The 22,360-nt window shown below is 35.3% G+C and overlaps 1 protein-coding gene across 1 annotated transcript; it reads right to left on the reverse strand.

The window, feature by feature from the left end:
- Positions 1-12,078: 12,078 nt before the first annotated feature.
- On the reverse strand, positions 12,079-22,138 carry C1GALT1 (core 1 synthase, glycoprotein-N-acetylgalactosamine 3-beta-galactosyltransferase 1; the record flags this gene model as incomplete). The annotated part of the gene is made up of 3 exons (XM_079711584.1): positions 21,907-22,138; positions 18,047-18,714; positions 12,079-12,297 (listed from the first exon to the last, which is right to left on the reverse strand). Exons 1-3 carry the CDS (start codon positions 22,124-22,126, stop codon positions 12,079-12,081), a joined length of 1,107 nt encoding a protein of 368 aa, XP_079567710.1. The 5' UTR covers positions 22,127-22,138.
- Between the last annotated feature and the right edge of the window lie 222 nt (positions 22,139-22,360).

The following is a 22,360-nucleotide window of genomic DNA, read 5'->3' on the forward strand; positions in this document are numbered from 1 at the left end:
TTGAAATGCCAAAAGAAAACAAAACAAAACAAAAATAAAGGCCTGAAGACAGAAGCCATAGGTGAGCTTTCATGGCCAGATTTTTATCGTGATTCTGTAGTGGACACTGTGGGGTGTGGTCTGGTCTCCCCTTCATGTTTGAGGCACCTATTCCCCAGCTGCTGGGAGTGCTGGCAGCTGATGGCTCTCAGCTAAGTTCCAAGAATTACCCTCAGCTGAAGAGAGCTACCTTGTCCAAGATCATGCCTTCTCCCTGGGCAGTCCTTATCCAGTGACCTGCTAAATACAGGTGTCCCAGCTATCTGAAAGCAGAGCGTTCCTACAAAAGCTTTCATAAGTTGAAATGGCATAAAGCAAAGAGGCAATTATCTTAGGACACATCTTGCTAACAGATGTACAAAATAAACTGAAATAGAGCACAGATGCTCACCGACACAGTTCAAAATTCTGGTGGCTTGATGCTGAGTGACGTTCCCTGGGGAAGGAGCTCGGCGGTGCCACTCTCCCTGCTCTGTTCAGGGTGTGTGCTGCCACTATAATGGCTCCATCGCTGCAAAACAAATGCGGAATGCTATTTTCACTTTTCACCTTTTTCGTAAAAGTGAAAATCCTCTTTGGATTTCTTTGCGTTAGCAAAAACAGGTACTAATATAGGTGTTTCATAAAAGTAAAGTGGAGGAAAGCAACTTTTGAAAAGTGGGGGGTACCTGTATTGGTGCATAACGGTCAGGCAGTCTTGCCCCAAGTAGGACAAGACTGAAAGGCCATCCCAGTTCCAGAGTTTCCCTGATGGGCTGGCTCAGGCCTTTGTTAGGTCTGCTTTACAGTTCAACACCTCCCTCTGCACAGACCTGTTCCCTCGACTTCTCCCTCTGTAGGTATGAATCCCAAGGGTACTTCCCATCCACCTTCCTGCATGCTCCTCTCAGGCCAGCAACAGAGCCTAACAAGTCCCATTAACCCTGACGATAGATTGTTCACCAGAGGTCTCCAAAGTGGATGCGTCTGTGTGTGTATGTGGTGTACAGGCACACGTGTGTGTTGCGTTTAATTCAAGGAAGAATGGGAAAATGATCTAGCAGTTTAAAACACGAGTGGGAAATAAATTTATTGAATTTTAAAATTGTATCATGAGCTTCAATTTTTCTTTTTAAAGTCTCAATTTCATCTGCCAAAAAGGGTTCTGAAAGCTAACAATGAAAAGGTGAAAAATTCAGTGGTACAGACATTGTGAATATATTTTGATTTTGTATGTTAAAGCCACATGCCTGATGTGATTTCAGCTTGAGAGCAGAGTAGATTGAAATTATTCACCAACTCATCCATTCACCACCCTGGTCTTGATCTTAGAGTGGGGAGATGAATTGAGAGCAAAAAATAAAATTACTAGTTGGAATTGTATGAGCATTATATTAAATGACTTCCAGGATACAATCTTACATGAAGAGATGTATTGGGGAAAACTGAATTACATATTTAGTTGAAAATTAGAAAGATGACATTGTGGATTCAGAGAGAGCAAGAATTATATCTCATTCATCTTTTTATTTCCCACAGATGTTTGCAGAGGGTAGGTCATCCATAAATATTTGTTCAACTAAAAGGATCTCAGACTGCGACTTCATTACTTAAACCTTATAATTATAACGTATCTGTGTGCTGTGGTCACAGTCCAAGGGGTTTGGGCTGGATTTACCACTGACCACTCCTCTAGCCCTAATGCAGGTCACCCTGTTATGCCAGTTTTGCTTACATTTTAGTGTGTCTTGGCTCTAGAAGCCGGATTGTTTATTGTCAGATTGTTTCTGTCATTCTTTCTCACATGAAAAAGGATGTGGACTGATGGGCTTAGAATTAGGGTATTAGGAGATTTGATGTCTGTATTACCACACCCTAGTCTCCTGGGTGTGATTTTGACTTATATTAATGCCAAGAAAATAAATCAAATGTTTGTTGACCTTGTGTGTACAAAATAGCTTGGGTTGAACCAATACCTTGGGAAGAATTACCTGTGGAGAGGAGAAAGAAGTAACCATGACAGCTCCTAATTTTAACATGATATGCCATGGGGTGATGTTAACTTTTAATTCTTAGCAGTAAAAAGTACAGCACCTTTTAGAGAGAAAACCATCCTACGATCCTATCACATAAAGTAGAGTCTGGAGAAAAAGTGTCCAAGTAAACCAATCTACTTTCTTTAATTTCATAAAAAAAATAATCTCACTGATGATAGTAACCATGCTTTTGGGTAAAGTCACTGCCTCACATTTTAACACCTTCTATTTCCCTTGCTTCACTTATTTGAATTTCGGTAATGGCAAGAAGTTTGGGTAATTCTACATCAAAAGTTTTGATGCAAAAAGTTAAAAAGACAACCCTTTAAAGGAGATTCTGATAAGCGAGTTTGAAATAATCTATGCAGTGATCTAAAGTTATTAAAGAGCAAATTTAGAAAATATTCTGTAAGTTTAGGTTTTGTAAAGAGTACTAATTAGTAAAAGGCTAAATTACTACTTAATACAAAGATTCTACAGTAAAGCACTAATTTACATTATTATGAGGTAATCATTAGCCCTAAATGAGGTCATTTGTGATCTTAAAATTTATGAGCACCAAGCAGTTTTTCATTTTTTCCACCCTCCTAAGTCAGTATATTATAAAGGAGACTGGATCTTGGTGTGTTTTGAAACTTCAGACTCAGGTTAAATTTCACCACTAAGTCAAGCTTCACTTGACCTTTGAACACCAGTTTTCCATTTGGTAAATCTGTTTGAGGATTTAGTAGCCTAAGAGAGTGTAAGGACAATAAAACATGAAAAGAAGGTCTAACTTGGTAAAATTATGAGAGTTTCAGGTGGAAAACAACACCAAATATCATTATTACTTAAGGATTGCAGAAAATAGCAGGGCATATGTCTAATTTAGGATCACTAAGAAGACACAGGTGATTCACTTATTATTTCCCAACTCTTTTTTTCTGCTTCCACTTGAGGATGAATATTTGAAAGTGCCTAATTTTAAAAAGGAACATGGGGGACTTCTCTGGTGGTCCAGTGGTAAAGAATCTGCCTTACAATGAAGGGGAAGCGGGTTCGATCCCTGGTGGGAACTAAGATCCCACATGCCGTGGGGCAACTAAACCCACGTGCCACAACTACTGAGCTCGTGAGCCTCAACTAGAGCCCGCATGCCGCAAACTACAGAACCCAGGTGCTCTGGAACCTGTGAGCCACAACTACAGAGCCCACATGCCCCGGAGCCTGCAAGCCACAATTAGAGAGAAAACCCACCACCACAACTAGAGAGAAGCCCGTGCACCACAACGAAGAGCCCACGTGCCACAACTGACACAATACCTGACACGGCCCAAAATAAATAAATTAAAAAAAATAAAATTTTAAAAAAGGAACATGATATAAATGAAGTTATAAAGTAACTTCTGTTAAGTTTCAAAGCTCATTAGTATTATCGTGAAGTGAGCCCAGCTGAAATAGGATCCTAAGACATGTTGGAAACCGTTAATGCAGTGAGATGAAACAGGAACAGAATTCAGCCTGGTGTAGCCTTCACCTGGGTTTGGCTGTTGCTGCTCCAAATGTGATTTATTTAAGAACAAACAATACAGGCTTCATGAAATACAATGAAGTCAGATTACTGGGTTTTTCCATATTGGGGCCACAAATCCAGACCAAACTCCTCTGGGTGAAGATGGCATTTTCTCTGAAGAAAGTGAATGTTTCCACTGTCAGTTTCCCAGGGGAGGGGTCAGTTCTCCAGCAGGAAGTGAAGCGTGAGAGCTTTAGACTGGGGTGAAGGGAGAGCTTCCTCATTTTTCACAGGGCAGATGTCAATTTGGCTGACACTCTTAAAGATGTGGTAGTATCTGGAATGTTCTAATGGGGGTGGTTCAGCTACCTCTGGTGCCTTACAAACAGGTGGCAAGGAAATGACAGCTTGGTGAGGGGCAAGAGGGTCCCACTGGATCTGGGCGGCTCTCATAAATTATTCTCTGGACTTTTTCTTCTGTTATTCTGGAACATTCAGGAATGTCTGGTCTCTGCTTTGCTGTGGTAATAAGGGAGAGGACAAGTTCCTTCTTCAGGGCCAAACAGGATGGTAGGAGGAAGTCACAGCCCAAGATGACAGTGCCCAAAGAAGCAGGAAATGGCCAACCAGAGGAGAATCCTCTGCCTCACTGTTTCAAATAAGGTAGAAAAATACTTGCAATTCTGTTCCTAAGATCTACCTCTGCCACAAAAACCTCACAAACCACTTTTGAGCGCCACTCAAGACCTCACGAACCACTTTCGCCAGACAAGATGCTATCAATTTGGGGTTAAAAATAATAAGGCAGATTCTCACTGGTTTTCAAGTATTTTAAAAAATGCACCCATATTTTTTTGGGGCAGGTTCTAGAAGAAAACATTTCCACAGAAAAGAGAAAATTCTAGGATTTTGATGAGTCCTTTCTGTTAATTCTAGGAAATTTTCCTTCTCGTTTCTGTCAATTCTAGGAAATTTTCCTTCTCGTTTCTGTCAATTCTAGGAAAGTTTCTTCAGCTGGTGAGAGGGAACTGAAATTTACAAGAGGCATGTGATTTTTTAAAAAAGTTTTTAAAACACACCTGCTGATAGAAAATGGGGGCAATAAAAAGTCTAAAGAAACAAAAGAATTGCTGCCAATGGGAAGAAGAGGAAAAAAGAAAAGACATGGAATGAGAGAAGAAAAGAATAGGGGAAGGTTCAAAGAGCCAGAAGTTCACAGGCAAGAAGAGAGAGGAAATTCAACCAGGCAAGTAGGTCTGTAAGAATTTTTATAAACAATCAATCATTTCTATGCCTTATTTTTCTAAGCATATACTTTCACCTCATCAAATAAAATTATTATGTAAATCTAAACAGCATGAAAAAGCAAGTTTCAACATTTTAAAGAAAAAATCCAACTATTAAAATAATCATACCTTTCTATTCCTGTCTCTCACACACATGCACATATACACCCCACTGAACAGTACAGATACAAGGAAGACAGCCTTGCATAAAACTAAAGAAAATGTTGGATCATTACTTGTCTCTCAAACTCCTTTCTAGATTTTATTACCATTTCTCTACAATCTAACAACAAAAATAATGGAAAGTGAAATTCAAGTGAAGTGCTACCAGGAGTATGATTCCAGTGTTAACAGGAATAGAAGGAGGAAAGACAATTCACTTTAAAGTTCTATAAAAAAAGATTTGAAGCTGACAAAAATCAAAATGATTAGTTGTTAAGACTAAGACACTGCACTCTAATTCTGTGCAGACACATTATCTAGCAGTTCTACAAATGAGGAACTACTGTTAATCTTTCAACTACACATTCATTCGAAAACTCAAATAGCTAAAGTCCTAGGACTGAATCTCATAAAAAATAAATAAAAACAATGTGTATTTCATGAATGCAAAGTAAACAGGTGTATTCAACTGCACTAAACAGAGGCAATATATAGGAGAAAAAAAGTGCAAATGCCCTGGACAAATTTTCAGTCCTGGAAAAAATAAATATCTAAAACACAATATAAGAAACACTAGCAGAAATAATGGGTGGTTCTTTTGGCAGAAGAAATGATGCAACACAAAGATAGTTTTAAGAACTAGGGTAGTTAAAGTTCTAGACAAAATAACTAAACATTAATTAGCAAAAAATCAAACTTATGGCAAAACAAAGTTTACTTTCATGGTTTACTAATACAGACTTATCTGGAGAATGTCAATGTGGCTTAACGCCCATTGTTAAATGTTCATTCAGTCTTAATTAAACAGTAAAGGAATTTCTATTTGCACAATCTATATTGTCAGCATTATTAGATCTGATATAAAATATGTTTGGGATAGAGCCCTTTCCTTTAGCAAGAAAATAAATTCAACAATAATCATGTATCCTTTCCAGGATTATACCTTCGGAAAACTTAAAATAGGTAATAAACCTGTAGATATTTAGGTAAATACATCTCTTCTCTGACATTAACTAGCAGTACAACTAAACACTACTGACTGGAAGACATGGGGCTTTCTGGATATGTTAAATTGTACAACTCTGATACTAAAGCAACATGAAGTAGCATTTATCTCCTTAGCTTTTCTAAAGCTGCTTAATCCAAATGGCACTGCATATATATATATATATATATATATATATATATATATATATATATATATGTTGGTACATACATATATGTGCTTGGGCACTAGTAAGTAGCATATTGGGTAGCAGTTACTGAAAACTGAGGCAGATAGGCTAGCCTCAGGGGCCTTATGAACAGCTGTAATAATTTGCTTAGGAAGAGGTAGGTCAATTTTTATTCATATCCTAAAAGTCCCAGGCCGATCTAATATCAGTAGACCTGAGCTTTGTATGAAATATGCCTAAAACCACAAAGTTTTTGGCCTATAGATCACATTTCAATGAGCCTTCACATATGCCCAAAGCATGATTACACAAAGGTGGGGAACATTATTATTACTATTTTTTTACATAGTAGGAGCAAAGAACTTCATAGACATAAATGCCTTTTGAAGCATATAAAATGTCTGTCATTCAGGTCAGCTCAAATATTACCTCAGAGGTCTTCCCTGACACCCCACCCAGAAAATTGCTCTACCATATCATTCTTTTATTTTCCTACCACCATTCTCTGAAATATCTTGCTCCTTCATCTATTAATTTGTTTATTGTCTAGCTGTAGAATTAAGGCTCTAGGAGAACAGAAATCCTGTATATTTTCTTCACCACTGTATTTCTAGTAGATGCTGGGCACAATTATTTAAATAAATAATTAGTTGAATAAATTAATTTCTCAGTGTACATGACAGATCAAAATATACCAAGAAATAGAAGAGCAATCTTTTCCTCTTTCTATAACATACTACCTATACACATATATACACAGACACACACTTACCTGGCCTACAGCATAGGTGTTTCTGTTTTTTAAGGCACATTATTCAAAATCAGAGGTGGAGTGTTTTGTTGCTTTAAAGAAAAATAATATATGTTGCAGTAAAAATTATTTAAGCCTATTTAAATTGAATAACTTTGATGGGAAAATAGTTTAATATTTTTGGTAAATAACCCCAAAACTACCCATTAAAGGCAATGTTCCTCCCACAACTTTTACATCAATTAAAAATAATCAGATAAAACAGCTTTAAACATGGTAATTTATTTTATGCAGTTGTTTAAATCCATTGTTTAAAAATGTTCAAAAGGCACTTTAAAAAACATATTTAAAAATACATTTTTCTGACTTATTGGTGATCACTTAAAATAAGCAAGTCACCAGACATTTTTAAATCATTCATGATACTATTACCTTACATAATTTTTAAATTCCAAAACACAAATGTTCACTGGGTAATATAACACACTGCTTAGCAGTAAGATTAGTTTCCTTCTAATAATATACTTTATATGGATTATTAATTTGCAGGGCCCTGCAAAGTTATTTAAACTTAACACATATAAACTAAAAACTAGAGAGGTAAAGGAATTGAAATAGAGCATTATTCAACTCTGAAGTTTCAGAGTTGGTTTCTCTAAAGAGAATTTATAAAATTTCTTATTCTAATTTGAATTAAATCTCTATTTCAACTCCAATATATAAACATAAGCCATCTTTTAAAAATCAACAGAGGTTACATTTAGCACAAAATAAACCACAGGTTGTCCCCTAGATTTCTTAAGTATGCTTCTGTCAGGTCTACTATAAATAAGTAGAGAGATGAGGCAAATGAGGTTTTTTTGTTTGTGAAAAGGGGAATTTACTTCATTTAATTGTATATCTAGCATTAGTTTAACATCGTAGACTTTTAAGTAGGTCAAGTATCCTGAGAGCCAGCAGGCATTATTCTTAGACAAATTTTTACTTCCAACCTCATAGGGAAAACTAACGTTAATAGGTATAAAATAATGTAAGTGATACATACAAACTCTAATCACTAATAAAAGCCTAATTAATCTTGTGAAGGCAGAATTAAGAGTAGTTAGAAAATGGAAGTTAGTTATCAAGGAAATAAAGGGCAATAAATACAAAGAAGCAGAAATTGTCAGAGAATATTCTAAAGAAATGAAAATTTAAATGAATAAAAGGGTAGACCTGATCTAATCAATCAAATGAAGGATTTTTCAAGCCTCAATATAATACAGTATAATGGGCTCAAGGAAGTGAAAAATTAATACTCAAACAATTATGAAAATAACCAGTTAGTAAATTTAATGCTCAAATCCAATTACCATACTTAAAAAAAAAATTGGTCCGTGATTTACTTTTGAATCTTCTTACAGTAACAAAAACTCCTCTGACGTTTATTTGAAAACAAATAATTGAACTCTGGGATAAAAATCTGCTTTGTATCAACTATGAACTTCCCACTTGAAAATACAAGTATATATTGGAGAATGTAAGATAGCAAAAGCCTGTTTTGAGACCATACTAAAATCATTTACCCAGATGACAAAAATCTTAATTTAAAAGACAGTAAGCCATTATCATCATGAAATCTGGTTTTATATGCTCTATCAAATACTTGGAGAGTTTTTTGCTTTATTAGGTCCTATAGGACAGTCAACTGATTCTTGAAAAGTGATGAAATTTTGATAGTATGAATTGGCAGAAAAACATTCTGCACATTATAAAATAGTACTTTGCTACCTCTATTTAAAATTATTTTACTAACAATTGTGGACATTTTTTATGACATTCATTTAAGTATGCTTTTAATGAATTAATATATACTTACTAGTATTTACTGAAACTTTTCTGCCCCAATATGAAATTACTAAACTTTATATTTTACTGTGGGCCCTGATATTAGTAACTCTGAAGCAGCTAAAGAATTTTGCCAAAATGAATGATCCACTGACCCTTTAAATTATCTTTAGTCTTTTACATTTAATATAGTGTGATGCTGAACTACACTCATTTAAAACATGCTTTATCTAAATTTTTGAAAGATAACCTTACTTATGGGGCAAGTAATCCTCAGCGTGTTCCAAGGATGATTTGCATCAGAATCACCAGGTTTTAGGGGAATGCTGAATAAGACTCACCTGGAGGGCTTGTTTAAACATAATTGCTAGCCTCTACCCCCTAGAGTTCCTGATTCAGTAGGCCTGGGGTGAGACCCAGGAGAGGATGCATTACCAACAAGTTTCCAGGTGAGGCTGATACTGCTGGTTGGGACCACACACTGGTAGAGAACCCAAGGTTCTCTACCCAAGGGTATCTGGTAAGAACCAGATAAGTTCTTATCTGGTAAGAACCCAAGGGTATCTGGTAAGAATGCATACTCCTGGGTCCCATGATAGAATCAACATTTCTGGAATTGGGGTCTTGAAATCTCCGTTTTAACAAGCCCTCAGGCAAGAGTATAATAAGCACAATTTAAAAACCACTATGACAATTTGGCTGGTTAATTTGACTACTGCTGGCCAATGTATCAGATGTCACATGCCATCAAGTAAAAATGGAAATAACGCTAATGATTAACCTCAAGGCTAACAAGGGGCAAAGAACACACAGGCTTCGAGTATAAATCCTAGCTCTGTTACTTAGTAGCTTTCTGACAGTGGAAAATGACTTTAGTTTTCTGAGCCTCAGTTTTCTCATCTATAATATGGGAATAACCCCCAATTTGTGAGGATGAACACAGAGTATCTAAGCACGTTACCTGCCATACAGTAGGCATCAAATAAAAACTAGCTATTACTTATTATAAGAAATATATGAGATATTTCCTTTATTACCTGATTTGATTAAAGCAGATTTCTCATTCATTTAAAACAAATATTTACACTCCAAGGTAAAGAATAATAAGAAAACTTTATACTTAGCACTCCATACTCTGGGCCAAACAGTGTTTTTAAAAGCCATACACATTTTCACTCATTTAATCCTCATAAAAATCCTATGAGGTAGGTAGTATTATTGTCCCTAGTTTACAGATGAGGGAATTGAGGCACAGAGAGATTAAGTAAATTGCTCAAGGTTACAAAACTAGTGATGGAGCAAGAATTTAAACCCAGGCAGTCTGACTTCAGACCCCAGGATTCATCACAATGTTGATTTCCTATGAATCAATTTTAAGGTTTTCGGATGTTCATGGTAAACCATTTATACTTCTAGTACAGAAAAGTAGCATGTACGGACTGCAAATAAATTCCTATCCACACCAAGGTAAAGAGTTGTTCAAAGAATAGAATGAACGCCTTGAAATTTTGGCAGATGATATCATCATGAAAATAACAAAAAACAATTCAATTGGTGAAAACTGGTATAGGTTTTCACTATGTTGACAGAGTAATCCATAATTAGCCACTAAGATGAACATCCTCTCAAATATACAACTGAAAGAGGTCATAGTTTTGACATGTTTTGGCACAATAAATATAAACTATTTAGCTAAGCAGCAGAATCAATGGCATGACAGCCACATAAAATTAGCATAATGATAAAATATAAGAGAAATGTAAATTATTTGTAATGTTTAAGATAATCTTATGGAAAGTCTGTAAAGTATTCTGTTATGATACACTCAGATGATATTGCTAAAGACAACAAAAATTTTAAATTTCCTTTCCTTCCAGAAATTCTTTAAATAGAGGGTCACTAAAATTAGAATGAAACATTTATGAATGTGTTTTTGATGTCATCAAGACTGAGCTCTCAGGGAAGGGATATGGGAACAGATGTATATGTATAACTGATTCACTTTGTTATAAAGCAGAAACTAATACACCATTGTGCAGCAATTATACTCCAATAAAGTTGGAAAAAAAAAAAAAAAAAGACTGAGCTCTCTTACAACTGTCCATTGGCAAAACAATCATCCCCAAATAAGTCAGCATCAAAATTCAGGCTGTTATTCGTAAACTAAGTATTTGGTCTTTTAATATCTGACATATTTCAATTTGTTTAAGCACTCTGCATTTTTTAATGTTTTTAATTAACTCTGGTCAAAATCTCACAAATTATTTTGCCAGTGTAACTAACAGCCACCTCAGAGCCTGAAAATGAATCTCAAAACTCTGCTTTAAACAAGTTATGAAAGGCACAAACAAGTTCTCATCTCTCAACAGGATGAGAATGAAAGGAACTATAATTATGTAGTTGGGACAGTTTTAAATAATCAGTTAAAAATGTTACTTAGTGATTCCTGAGAGTGGCACTAATATAAGAAAAGCATCCCCAAATAGCATTACATTTACTATTTATTAGTTACCCATAATTAACAATGGGTAAATTTGGGAATAAAATATCTAAAAATGCATGTTTACAGAATGCTATTAACACTTTCAGTAAATAAATATTAATAGTTGAGAATGGCATTCAAGAATGGTTAAACATGTTTAGGAAAGAGACAACGGGGACTCAGTAAAAGATTAGCTATTAATTAGAACCAAGTATATAATACAGTCAAGGCCCATGATAATTTCAAAATGTGGTTTTATTAATGCACTTTAGGTCAAGTGCCATTCTTATTCTACCTTATTCTGGAAGAAATACGGCCAATTATAAATAGTCACAGCAAAATTTTCATTAGACAAAAGTTGCATGTGTGTGTGTGTGTGGGGGGTTGGTTCATTTATATCATACTGCAAATATAAACTCATGTTTTGAGTTTACAAACAACACGGAGCAACAATATTTCCTTCTAAATTTTCTTTAAGGCAGATCTGTGTAGCATCATGTGTGGGGTACTAACAATGGTGCAGTGTAGTTTTAGCAAATTTAACTGTTTTAGTTTCTCAGTGAAAATAATACATGTGGTCAGGAACAGGCAACAAAATCTCTTCTAGTTCCTCTGCCTGGCCACCATTTTAAAAACACAAGTTTTTCATATATGTATATATATTACTGTATCAAAACACATTTCAACAGACTTCACAGCTCACTTAAAGCTTCAGTTTACAGTCATTCATATGAAAAATTTCTAATATGGAATGTTCACTTAGAAAGAATTCCTCACTGGGATTCCAGTGTTCTATATCAGAAATGGAGAAGTTCTTCTTCAGTGCAATGCTAGACATTTTACCTCTGTTCATTTATGTTTTTCTTTCAAGGGCTCCTGATTTACTTTTGTATCTTCATTTTTGTATGTTTGACTTATTTCCTTTAGCATCTTCTCAGGTAAGGCAGGTTGATATCTGTATAAATAACCATATGGACGAAGATGATAAACGAGGTATTCTAACTCATACATAGTTGTAGGATCAACATAGTGAAAAGAAACTGCAAGATCAGAACAGCAACCAGGACCCTACAAAAAGTAGTGGAAACAGGCATTATTAATAAATAGCACATTGTTAACATACAATATTCAAATACTGATAAAGGAAACACTAATTTTAACAGAATCCAAGCATTAAGGCTGGCAAAGTAAAGCAGAGGCACATAATTTATTAGACCTGTGAAAGAAACCAAGAGTTTTCAGAGTTCCCAATGATTTAAAATCAAACATGAAGTTGCTGAAGTATATCTAACTGAAACAATATTCTCTCATGCCCTATGGATTAGCAAAAAAAGAAAACGCTTGAGACCTCTTCAAATAAAAGGGTCAACTATACAAAGGATAAAGCTCTATTTCTCCAAGTTTTGCTTTCTCTTCATAACTTTCTCACTATGAAGTTTTGCTTGGCTCAGCCTCAGAAAGACACCTTTGGAACATTCAATGACTACAAAGCCTTGCCCAGTATGTGTCTGCAACCTAATACTTCATCGACACATCAACCCAAACAGTATAGTATTTAAGAGAGGAAGTGCTGAGTCACACCTAGGTTTTAGTCTAAATTTTGCCTACTAGTATATAATCTTGGGCAAGTTACTTAATCTCTATAAGCTTCAATTTCCGCATGTTCAAAAGATGCTTACTTAAAGGAGACAACGTGTGTCACACGCTTGGTACTACACTTTACCTATAGTAAATGCTCAATAAATGTTAGCTACTACTGACAGAATAATCAAGTTCAGGTGGCCCTCAGTAAGTAGGTCAAAGTTAAACTTTTGTTCAGTTATATAATTCTCATAGATTTCTAATAGAGTTGGCATGAGAGCAGATTTAAATAAAACAAGACAAAAACAAAATAACAAAAATGCAACAAACATACAAAGAGGAATGAAAAAGCAAGAAAATAAAGAAAACAGAAATTTAAAAAACTGGTCCCAGACTTAATAGTCACAAGGTCATCTGGGGGTCCGAATTGGTATCTGGAGACTGGTTCACTCAGATGACTCCAAGAAAACTTAAGTCTCTAATGTCTTTGCAGGGACCCAGGGAGAAAAACAGTCTGGCAAGTTCCCAGAGAAGATTCATATTGACCTATTAAATTGAACATTTAATAATTCATGTTTGGAAGTATGTAGCTTACAGTGCAGTAAAAATCATGAAGAAATTGTCCACTGTATTTTCTCTGACCTTTCCTTTGAAACAAACACTGGATATGTGGGTTTCTTGGACCACTATGTAGATGCTGGAAAATTATCTGGTGCCTACTTTTTACATCTTTAGGGAATTTAAGAATAGGAACAAATATGAAAAGTAAACAGGTAAGTCAACTTGTGATTATCAAACCAGCTCTGTCCAGTAGATATATGTGAGCCACACAATGCAATAGCCATACTTAAAAAGTAAAAATAGGTGAAATTAATTTGAATATATTTTAACTGAATAAATCTATATTATTTTCTTAATATTCAATAGGTGATCAATATTTTTTAAATTATTGATGAAATCATTCTTTTTATTTGTGCTAAGTCCTTGAAATCAAGTATGACTTTTATACCTGAGTACATCTAAATTTTGATAGCCATACTTCAAACACTCAATAGTCATATGTGGTTAGTGGCTACTATAGTGGCCAGTGCATAGTAAACTAAAGACTAGAATAAGAGCGGTTAATATTAAATTACTGATCCTCTCTGGAAGCAATTTTATATAACTCTGAAATATTGCAATAATATTTTTGATAAGATTTACTGCATTAATTATGTTATACTCTATTGCGCTGTTTTTTTACTGGATGGCCAGGATACTGTTATTATTAAGCTTTATAAGCAATAAAAGGCTATAAAAAAACAGCTAAAATTATTAGAAACGAAATACCTAGTTCTTTGCATATGATTATGGATACCCCAAAAACTCGAGAGTAGAGTGAAAAATCATCAGAAATAAAAAATCCAAGAACAGAGCCAGATTGTAAAGATGCTTTAAAAAAAAAAAAACAAAAAACCAGCTTTCATGTATATACTAGTTAAAAAGTTTTAAGAAAAGAGCCCAAGTAGAAGAGTAACAAAAATACTAAAAACCTAGGGAGATACTTAAGAAATAAAGATTTACCTGAAGAAAAGTATAAAACTTTACTAAGGGACCTAAAAGGAACTTAAAAAATCCTGGACAAAGATGTCCACTGTTCCTAAATTAATAAGTTTATACACAAGAATAAAGACATGAGAGTTGCCAAAACAATTTAAAAGAGAGGGAGAAATAAAGAAGAGGAAGACACACTCTTAATAACTTAAAATTTTTGTAAAGCTACAAGGTTCAAAACAATATGGTACTGAGCCAAAACCAAATAGAACAGAACTGAAATCTCAGATACCGATCCTACCATAAGCAATGCTATAGTGAATGATAATAAAGGAGGTATTTTTAAATCAGTAATGAAAGCAAGATTCAGTTAATAAATGGTACTGGAATAATTAGTTAACAATTTGGAAAAATCAAGAGTTCTCTACATCAACCATATATCAGTAAGTTTCAAATGGATTAGAGTTAATGCAAATAAAACTGAAGAATTAATATAATAAACCATATTTGATCATTTCTGACCTACGAAAAGGCAATTTCACAAGTAGAGGGTTTTAAAATATTTTAAAATCCACTTATTTTAAATCCACTGTATTAAGACTGATTGCAAATTTTCTGGTGAAAAATCTACTGCTAGGGAATAGACTGTATGTAGTCCTAGAGAATAGACTTTATTCCTAGGGTACAGACTTTATTCCTAGGAATAGACTTACTTCTAGGGAAGTGAGAAGGTGGTATGAGAAGGGAACTGCACACAAAGTTCTGAACAACCAGCTTAAGAACATAACTCTTTGATCAACTAGAATATCTCACATCCTAACCTCTAGAAAAAAACTTTCTACACTGTATTTTTAGTGATTACTAGAGAGAGGAAGTGTATGTATGAGACTCAGGATGGCTTTGAAAACAGTAACTCCCTTAGAAGACGATTTAAATGATGAGTAATAATAGAAGTCTGATTTCACTTTGGGTTTATATAGAACCTCCTGAGAGAGAAGAGACAATATCAGAAGGTTGGGTCAATTTTGGAACTTCCAAGCCCATTTTACAGTCTTCAATACAACTCACAAATTATTATAGAAGGAACATAAAATTTTCCATCCATTTAAAAAGCTAGTACAATTTAAATAAAATATGTACTATAGAAATATTTATTTTGTTAATATAAAGCATATTGTTGGGTATACCCTATTTGTAGGTGGGAACTGTGGGCAGTACTCTTAAAGAGAAAGTAGGATATTTTACTGGTTACAAAATAATGACAATTATGATGTCCCTTTGCTGTTACTGTTATGTGTACTCAATATCAGATACTCTCAGTAAAATCTTACATGCATTAGGTGTATTTGTTATTATGCATTTGTAATGTTTTTGAGTTTGGGTATATTTTTGTATGGGAAGGGGTACAGAATTAAGAAGGGAAGAGGTCAAGTAATCTTGGAATGGTTTAAGAAGAGTTTACACTAAAGAAGCATCCAAAGTAGTACCTCACTAAAACCAAAACATAAATAGACTATCAAAAGCACACTTGGGAATACATATGTTTTATAGTTTAGGAAATTCTTACATCTCTAATAGCAATAAGATGCTAGCATACTGTTTCAAACAACCTCATTACATAAAACTGTGTTTTAAAATGTTTATTCAAGTGGAATTTATCCCAACAAAAGAATATTTATTCTAACATATCCCCTACCCTCCTTTTGGGGGCACATATCCCATTAATCAGAGAGGGGTGCTCATGATGGAAATAACACAAGCTTTTAGAACCAGAGTGGATTTGCAATACTGCCTAGGCTACCTAGCAGGATAGACCAGTTACTTGATTTTCCCGAGCCCCAGTTTTGTCCCCTCTTAAATGCAGGACTGCCGTAAGGATTAGCTATAATTTCTGTGTAAGTAACAAGAACACACTGGTGGTTGAGAGCTGAAACTGCAGTGATTTGCTTCAAGTTTTCCTTTTTAAAGCTGATAGCTTAAAGCTTGGGTCAGATATTCTCGGTCAAGGTTTTGAAAACACAGTGCTGTTGACATTTTGGGCTAATCTTTGTTGTGAGGGCTGTCCTGTGCATTGTGGAATGTTTAGCACCTAGTGGGTTTACGGTCTCGTGGGTTTCTATCCATTAGGTGCCAGTAGCAACTGCTAAGTTAACAAGCAAAAAGGTCTCCAGATTTTGCCAAATGTCCTCTGGGAAGCAAAAAAGCCCCCGGTTGAGAACCACTGTTCTAGATGATGGTCTAAAAACACTGGCTCGTGAAGAAGAGAAAGGTAGCACAAAGTGTGTTATTTGTACTTTAGGGCCAGAGACAAGAAGGCGAAGAGCACTAGCGACTTGCCTTGAGACATATTAACAAGAGAACTGAGTCTAAAAGCTAGGTTTCATGACTCCCGGTCTCCAGTCATTCACTGCTGCAATGCTCATATAGTGAAAAACTGGCAACAGCCTACTAAATATACATCGGCTGAAGAATAGGTAAGTTACAGTATATTCATATATTAGATTATGACACAGCAGTCTAAATGAATGAAGCAGATACATACATTAATGTTGACAAATTTCAATGTGTGAAAAAGGCATATGTTCAAGTATACATGAGGTATAATTCCACTTATTTAAAGACCTGCAAAACAATATCCTATACATTATTTATGGATTCATAAACATGTAGGAAAAATATAAAAACACGCATGGTTATTTTAAGTACTAAATTCATGATAGTGGTTAACTCTGAGGAAGGAGGTAAGAGAACTAGACTGAGGAGGGTACATAGGCCTCACCTAGTTCTATATCTTTTTCTTTAAAAAAAAAAATCTGAAGCAAATGTGACAAAAGATTAATATTTGGTAAAGTTGGTTGTTGGGTACAAAATAGTATATCCTTCTCAAATATTTAGCTATACATCTGAAATATTTAGTAAAATAATGTATTTTAGATAAAATTCTCAAGAATGTAAGCTAAGGTGTCAAGTGAGATCTAGGACTTATTAGGTGCTCACTGTGTGATAGACATAGTCCTACACCGTAACTACCACTGAATGAGACAGGTACATCAGATCCATCTTACAAATGAGGAAACTTAGGCTCAGGAGTTAGGCAAATTCTGTCCATCCAAGGTCATTCAGCTATTAGGTGGGACAGCAGGATTTGAACGCAGGTTTTTCTGAACCTCAAAGTCTTTTCATGCGTTGTTCCTAAAGACGTGAAGGCTCTTTACCCAGATCTTTCCGTAGCCTGCTTTCTAACCTCACTCAGGTTTCTGTTCAAAAGTTACCCTTTAGAGAAGTCTTCCTTAATTGCCTAAACTACAGTACCCCATTCCACTCTGGGTCACTCTCCATCCTCTTACCTGGTTTTACTGTTCTTCAGGGCACTTGCCACTATCTAAAATCATATTATAACTTGACTTGTCTGCCTGTTTATTGTATGTCTCCTCATCCAGAATGTAAGGTTCATAAGAACTGGAACTTGGCCATATTTACTGCTATATTCTTAGTGCCTGGCATACACTAGTACGAATATTTGTTGAATTATCACTGCTGACACCTTTGTTCTCATCTACTCTGTTATACTGCCATTCGATATAAAAAGACTAAGGTAGATTCTTAGTTATTGATACTAAAGAAACATACGCATTATGGTTCTTTTTAAAGTAAACAAAAGTCAGTCTAAGTATTTATACAGTAATAAAATTTCTAAACTTACCTCTACAGGAGGATAATAGTTATAATTCCAGTACCAAAAGGTTCTAGGCAGATAACCCTTAATTAAATGGTGTTCTGGTACAAAGGGATGAAAAGTTTCTTTTCCAGTGGTATCTCTGGAATCTCCTGCTTCTACATTTATAATTTCCATGCATCTCCCCAGTGCTAAATCTTCGATGGAGGAACTATGCGTACATTTGTCTGTTTTAAATGCATCAACAAATCTCTTCAAGGCTTCTTTGCTCAGTACATATCCTGCTCCTCCACTCATGTAGCCCTGCTTTACATAGGGCTTAAATCTTCTCCCAAAGTAAATGGGTTCTTCAGGGTTGTATTTTGAGAGAAGCCATCTCAAGTTATCTAATATAACATATGTATCATCATCTGCTTTCATAAACCAATCAGCATCTTCTAAATAATGATCATGAACATACTGAAAAGCTTTAATTGTTTTCCAGTATAGTTGGTCTCTGCCTTCTCTGGTTTTTAATCCCACAGCAGGGAAGTCTTTATTTTCTTCTGAACTCATAAATAACACTTTATTACAACGCTGGGCCCATGTAGCTTTGACGTGTTTAGCCTTTTTCTCTAGATTTTGAGGCCCTGTCATTACCCAGCAAAGAATTTTAACCTTCTGATAGAGGTTTTCGGCGATGTCAGTGTTCTCATCTATTAAACAGAAAATGTTTAAAGTTAATTTACATAGTTGTAAAATCCAAATAAATTATACCAAAGAAGACATTTTCTTAAACAATTTCAAAGATCCACCCCCCCCACCCCATATACCTCTTTACCATTAGTGATTTAGCTGAAAGAAACAGAACATTGACAGGAATTTCTCACTGTTGTGAATAAGCTTCTGAAGGGCAGGAAAGACAAACTAATGAAACAGCAGTTCATTTTGGAGTCCACAAGAGTCTAGTGTTAAGAATTTCGACAAGTACCCTGAGGTGGTTTTAAAAATGCTTTCATGACTACCCCTGTTCGAAGAAGAGGAGTTAATGCAAAGCAGAGATTACTTCTTACAGTAACATACCTCATTCCAAAATGCAAATTAACAGTGAGAAACAGAAGAACAGGTAGAGGTAGTATTTCCAAGATTGTCTAGAGCAGTGTTTTCCAAAGCACTAGTTTGCAAAGAAATAGGGAGCTTATGCCAGAATATAAAGCAACATGTTACTTCTTTCATAGAGGAAGTTTTACTACAACCTATCAAAACGTCCACTTAACTCAGCAGTGAGCTTAACTGAGTTACTAAACTGAGCCTGGCGCAACATCCTTATTAGGATGCAGACAGGTAACAAACAATTCACAGGCTGTCAGGCCAAGGCTACCTTTTGAGTAACACTGCTCTAGAGGAAGAATCCAACCATGATATTCCAGATCAGTGTTTGGTGAAGGATCAATTTTTATTTCCAATAGTTAGAGACCTATACTTCTGTAAATATGCTAAAAATGCATTACTAATAAAATAAAATTTAAAAAATAAATATAAAATACAAGCCCAGAGTTTTTATTTCTAGATTTATTCAAAATTATTGTCAAATAACCATAAAGGTTTCTAACTATTTAATCCTGATTTTAATTCTTATTTAGTTGTGGATCAGTATGAGTCTGCAAAACCTCACTTTGTGTAGCACTGCTCTAGGCAGAATCCTGAGGAAACATCCTTAAAGTTAAGGTCAACCAGTGAGTTACAAAAGCTCAGCCCTGCGAGAAATTAACAACTGGAGGCATAAATTTCTAGTTAACTGATGGAGAGGGAGTAGAAGGAAAGACTGGGCAGGGCATGAAAGTATTCTCATGCCCCTCTGAATATCAAGAATTCACAATCCAAAAACAGAGAAAATTACCCTCTTTTCAGTCAGAGAGCATTCACATTTCATATACTTGAGGAGCCCAATCTCTTAGCTGTACACATATACCAAATCCTGGATGGTGGGGAAAGTGGTGGAAGCAGCAATCCCCAATATGTTTCACTTAGAGCAAGACATCCTTCTCCCTACTGCTGGATCCTGGTAGATAGTCTTTCTCACTCTTTCAATTATTAATTCATTCATTACTCTGTAGTAGGCATGTGCTGGTACAGGAGATAAAAAGATGAATAAGACACATGTCCTGCTGCAGAAGAATTCATTCTAGCATGGGAGCCTGGCATGCAAACCAATACTTGCCATATACTAGAAATGCTATAATAGAGGTATGTATGAAGCTTTCAATGTGCTGAGGGTAAAATAAAGCAATGCCTTATAAACACTACAGAACAGTGGAATGGGAAGTTGGCTAGAATAGAGAAGAAGGGGATATAAAGCAATATCAGGAAAAATAAGAGATGATGCAAAAATTAGGTCTTTAAATGAAGCTCACCAGAAGAAAGGACAAAAGGCATGGTGAAGTTTGCTTGAGAGCAGGTACATGGATATACGGCCTGAACTAGGGCAAGCATGCTACAGATTGAGAGAAGTAACCTAAAAAACGGTAAAGAAGCAGACTGTTAGAATTTATGAGAAACAGGATTGATTGGTAAGCAAAGGAAAGCACCTACCATGACTTCATAGTTTCTGGCTTAGGCAGAAAGTAATGAGCTATATAAAAATAGGAGGAAGAGCGAATTTTAGGATTGTAAAGGAAAAGGAGTGTGATTTACACATGTTAAGTCTGAGAGAAACAGACCTCTAGCACACCCCACATTCTGTGGACCATCAAGTAGGACAAGTAGATCCTAATATATGTGCCTGCAGTGAGGCCGATCTAGTACAGCCTACCAGGAGTAGAGAAGCCTGGCTCCAACTGATCAGCTGAAGACCTAGAGCAATGATACAGATCAAGTGCACAATGATTAAACTGCTCTGTGATAAGAACATGGCTGCTCAGAGCTGAATCACTGTCATATAAACATTCACACACACGACACACTTTGTAATAGTATGCATGTATTTGCTAGTTCATGAAACTCAACAAGGATGTGATACCTCGCCCTCAACCTCAGCTTGAGAGATAGGAAAGAAGCAATTTACTGCCAAAAAGATAAGAGAAAAAACCCTTAATGGGGGACCCTTGCATTCCAAAATTCCAATGGTTTTTCAAGCTGCTGTATTCTTTTCTGTCAAATAAATCACAATTTGCAGAGATCTTTGAATTCTGAATGTCTTCTCGTAGTGTCTGGAACTAGGCTAAGGTAAAGCCAGCAAGGAACAGATGGAAACTAAAATTATGGGGATTGATGACATCACACAGGCAAAGAAAGAGCCAAAGGACAGAAACTTGGAGAAAACCAACATTTAAGGGGCACATAGAGGACATAATTCAGAACATCTGGATAGAGGTAGAAGACCAGGAGAAAATGAAGTCATTATATATAAAACATTCCTAGTTTTCTACTTCCCTAATTTTTTATGCCTCTCAAAACAAGATTAGTTACGTTAGCTACTGATAAAGTATAAATTGAGATTTATATATACCTCTTGAGCTTTTCTAGGAAAACAAGACTAAGCAAAAACCAAGATTAAAACAAGATGATAGCAAACACAGATATGAACCATGGTAACAAAATTAAAAATTTTAGAAACAAATCTAACTTGAAAGTCTTGCCTTTCCCCAAATTATGGTTTCTGAACTATTTCTATTTAAAAATAAATTCAAAGTTAATATCTTACACCCTAAATAAATCTGGGTTTTAGCAATTTCCTTCTCCTGAGGCAAACCAAGAACTGTCATTTAATATCTAGAATTAAGTTCATTTTCATAAAAAGATATAGTGATATAATAAAATTCATATAAATAACTTTTTCCAATTCTCTCAACACTTAAACAGATTGAAAAATATGGTTTCTCTTTACTCCTTAATAAAGTAAGCCATACCTTTATGTTGGCTAGCATCTGCATCAAAGTTCATCTGTCCTTCTAGATGATTCTGTTCATTATCATATGAATGCCTAGCATGAGGATCATTATGAAGAATATTAGGCTGGAGATCCCTCTGTTCTCCCAACAAAATACTAAGTAGCTGAGAACATAAAACAAATCCGATTGCTGATCCACAAAGGAAGGTTAAAAAATTCAGCCAAGATTTAGAGGCCATTTCCCGAAAATGTATTTCTGTAAGAAAAAAATTAGCAGGATGTTATAAATTATAAAGCAATATAAATACCAAGAGTAAGGACTGATAACTTTTAGCTATACTGGGAAGTTAATTCCTTTCATACAGGAGAACATATCTAAGAGTATTTAACTTCTGTCCCTCTATTTGCTGCAAAAGCACACAGTATGGACAATTCAATACAATAAATGAGTAGCAACTAGGAGGATCACTGCT

The sequence above is a fragment of the Hyperoodon ampullatus genome (assembly GCF_949752795.1).
Source record: "Hyperoodon ampullatus genome assembly, chromosome: 9".
Lineage (NCBI taxonomy): Eukaryota > Metazoa > Chordata > Mammalia > Artiodactyla > Ziphiidae > Hyperoodon > Hyperoodon ampullatus.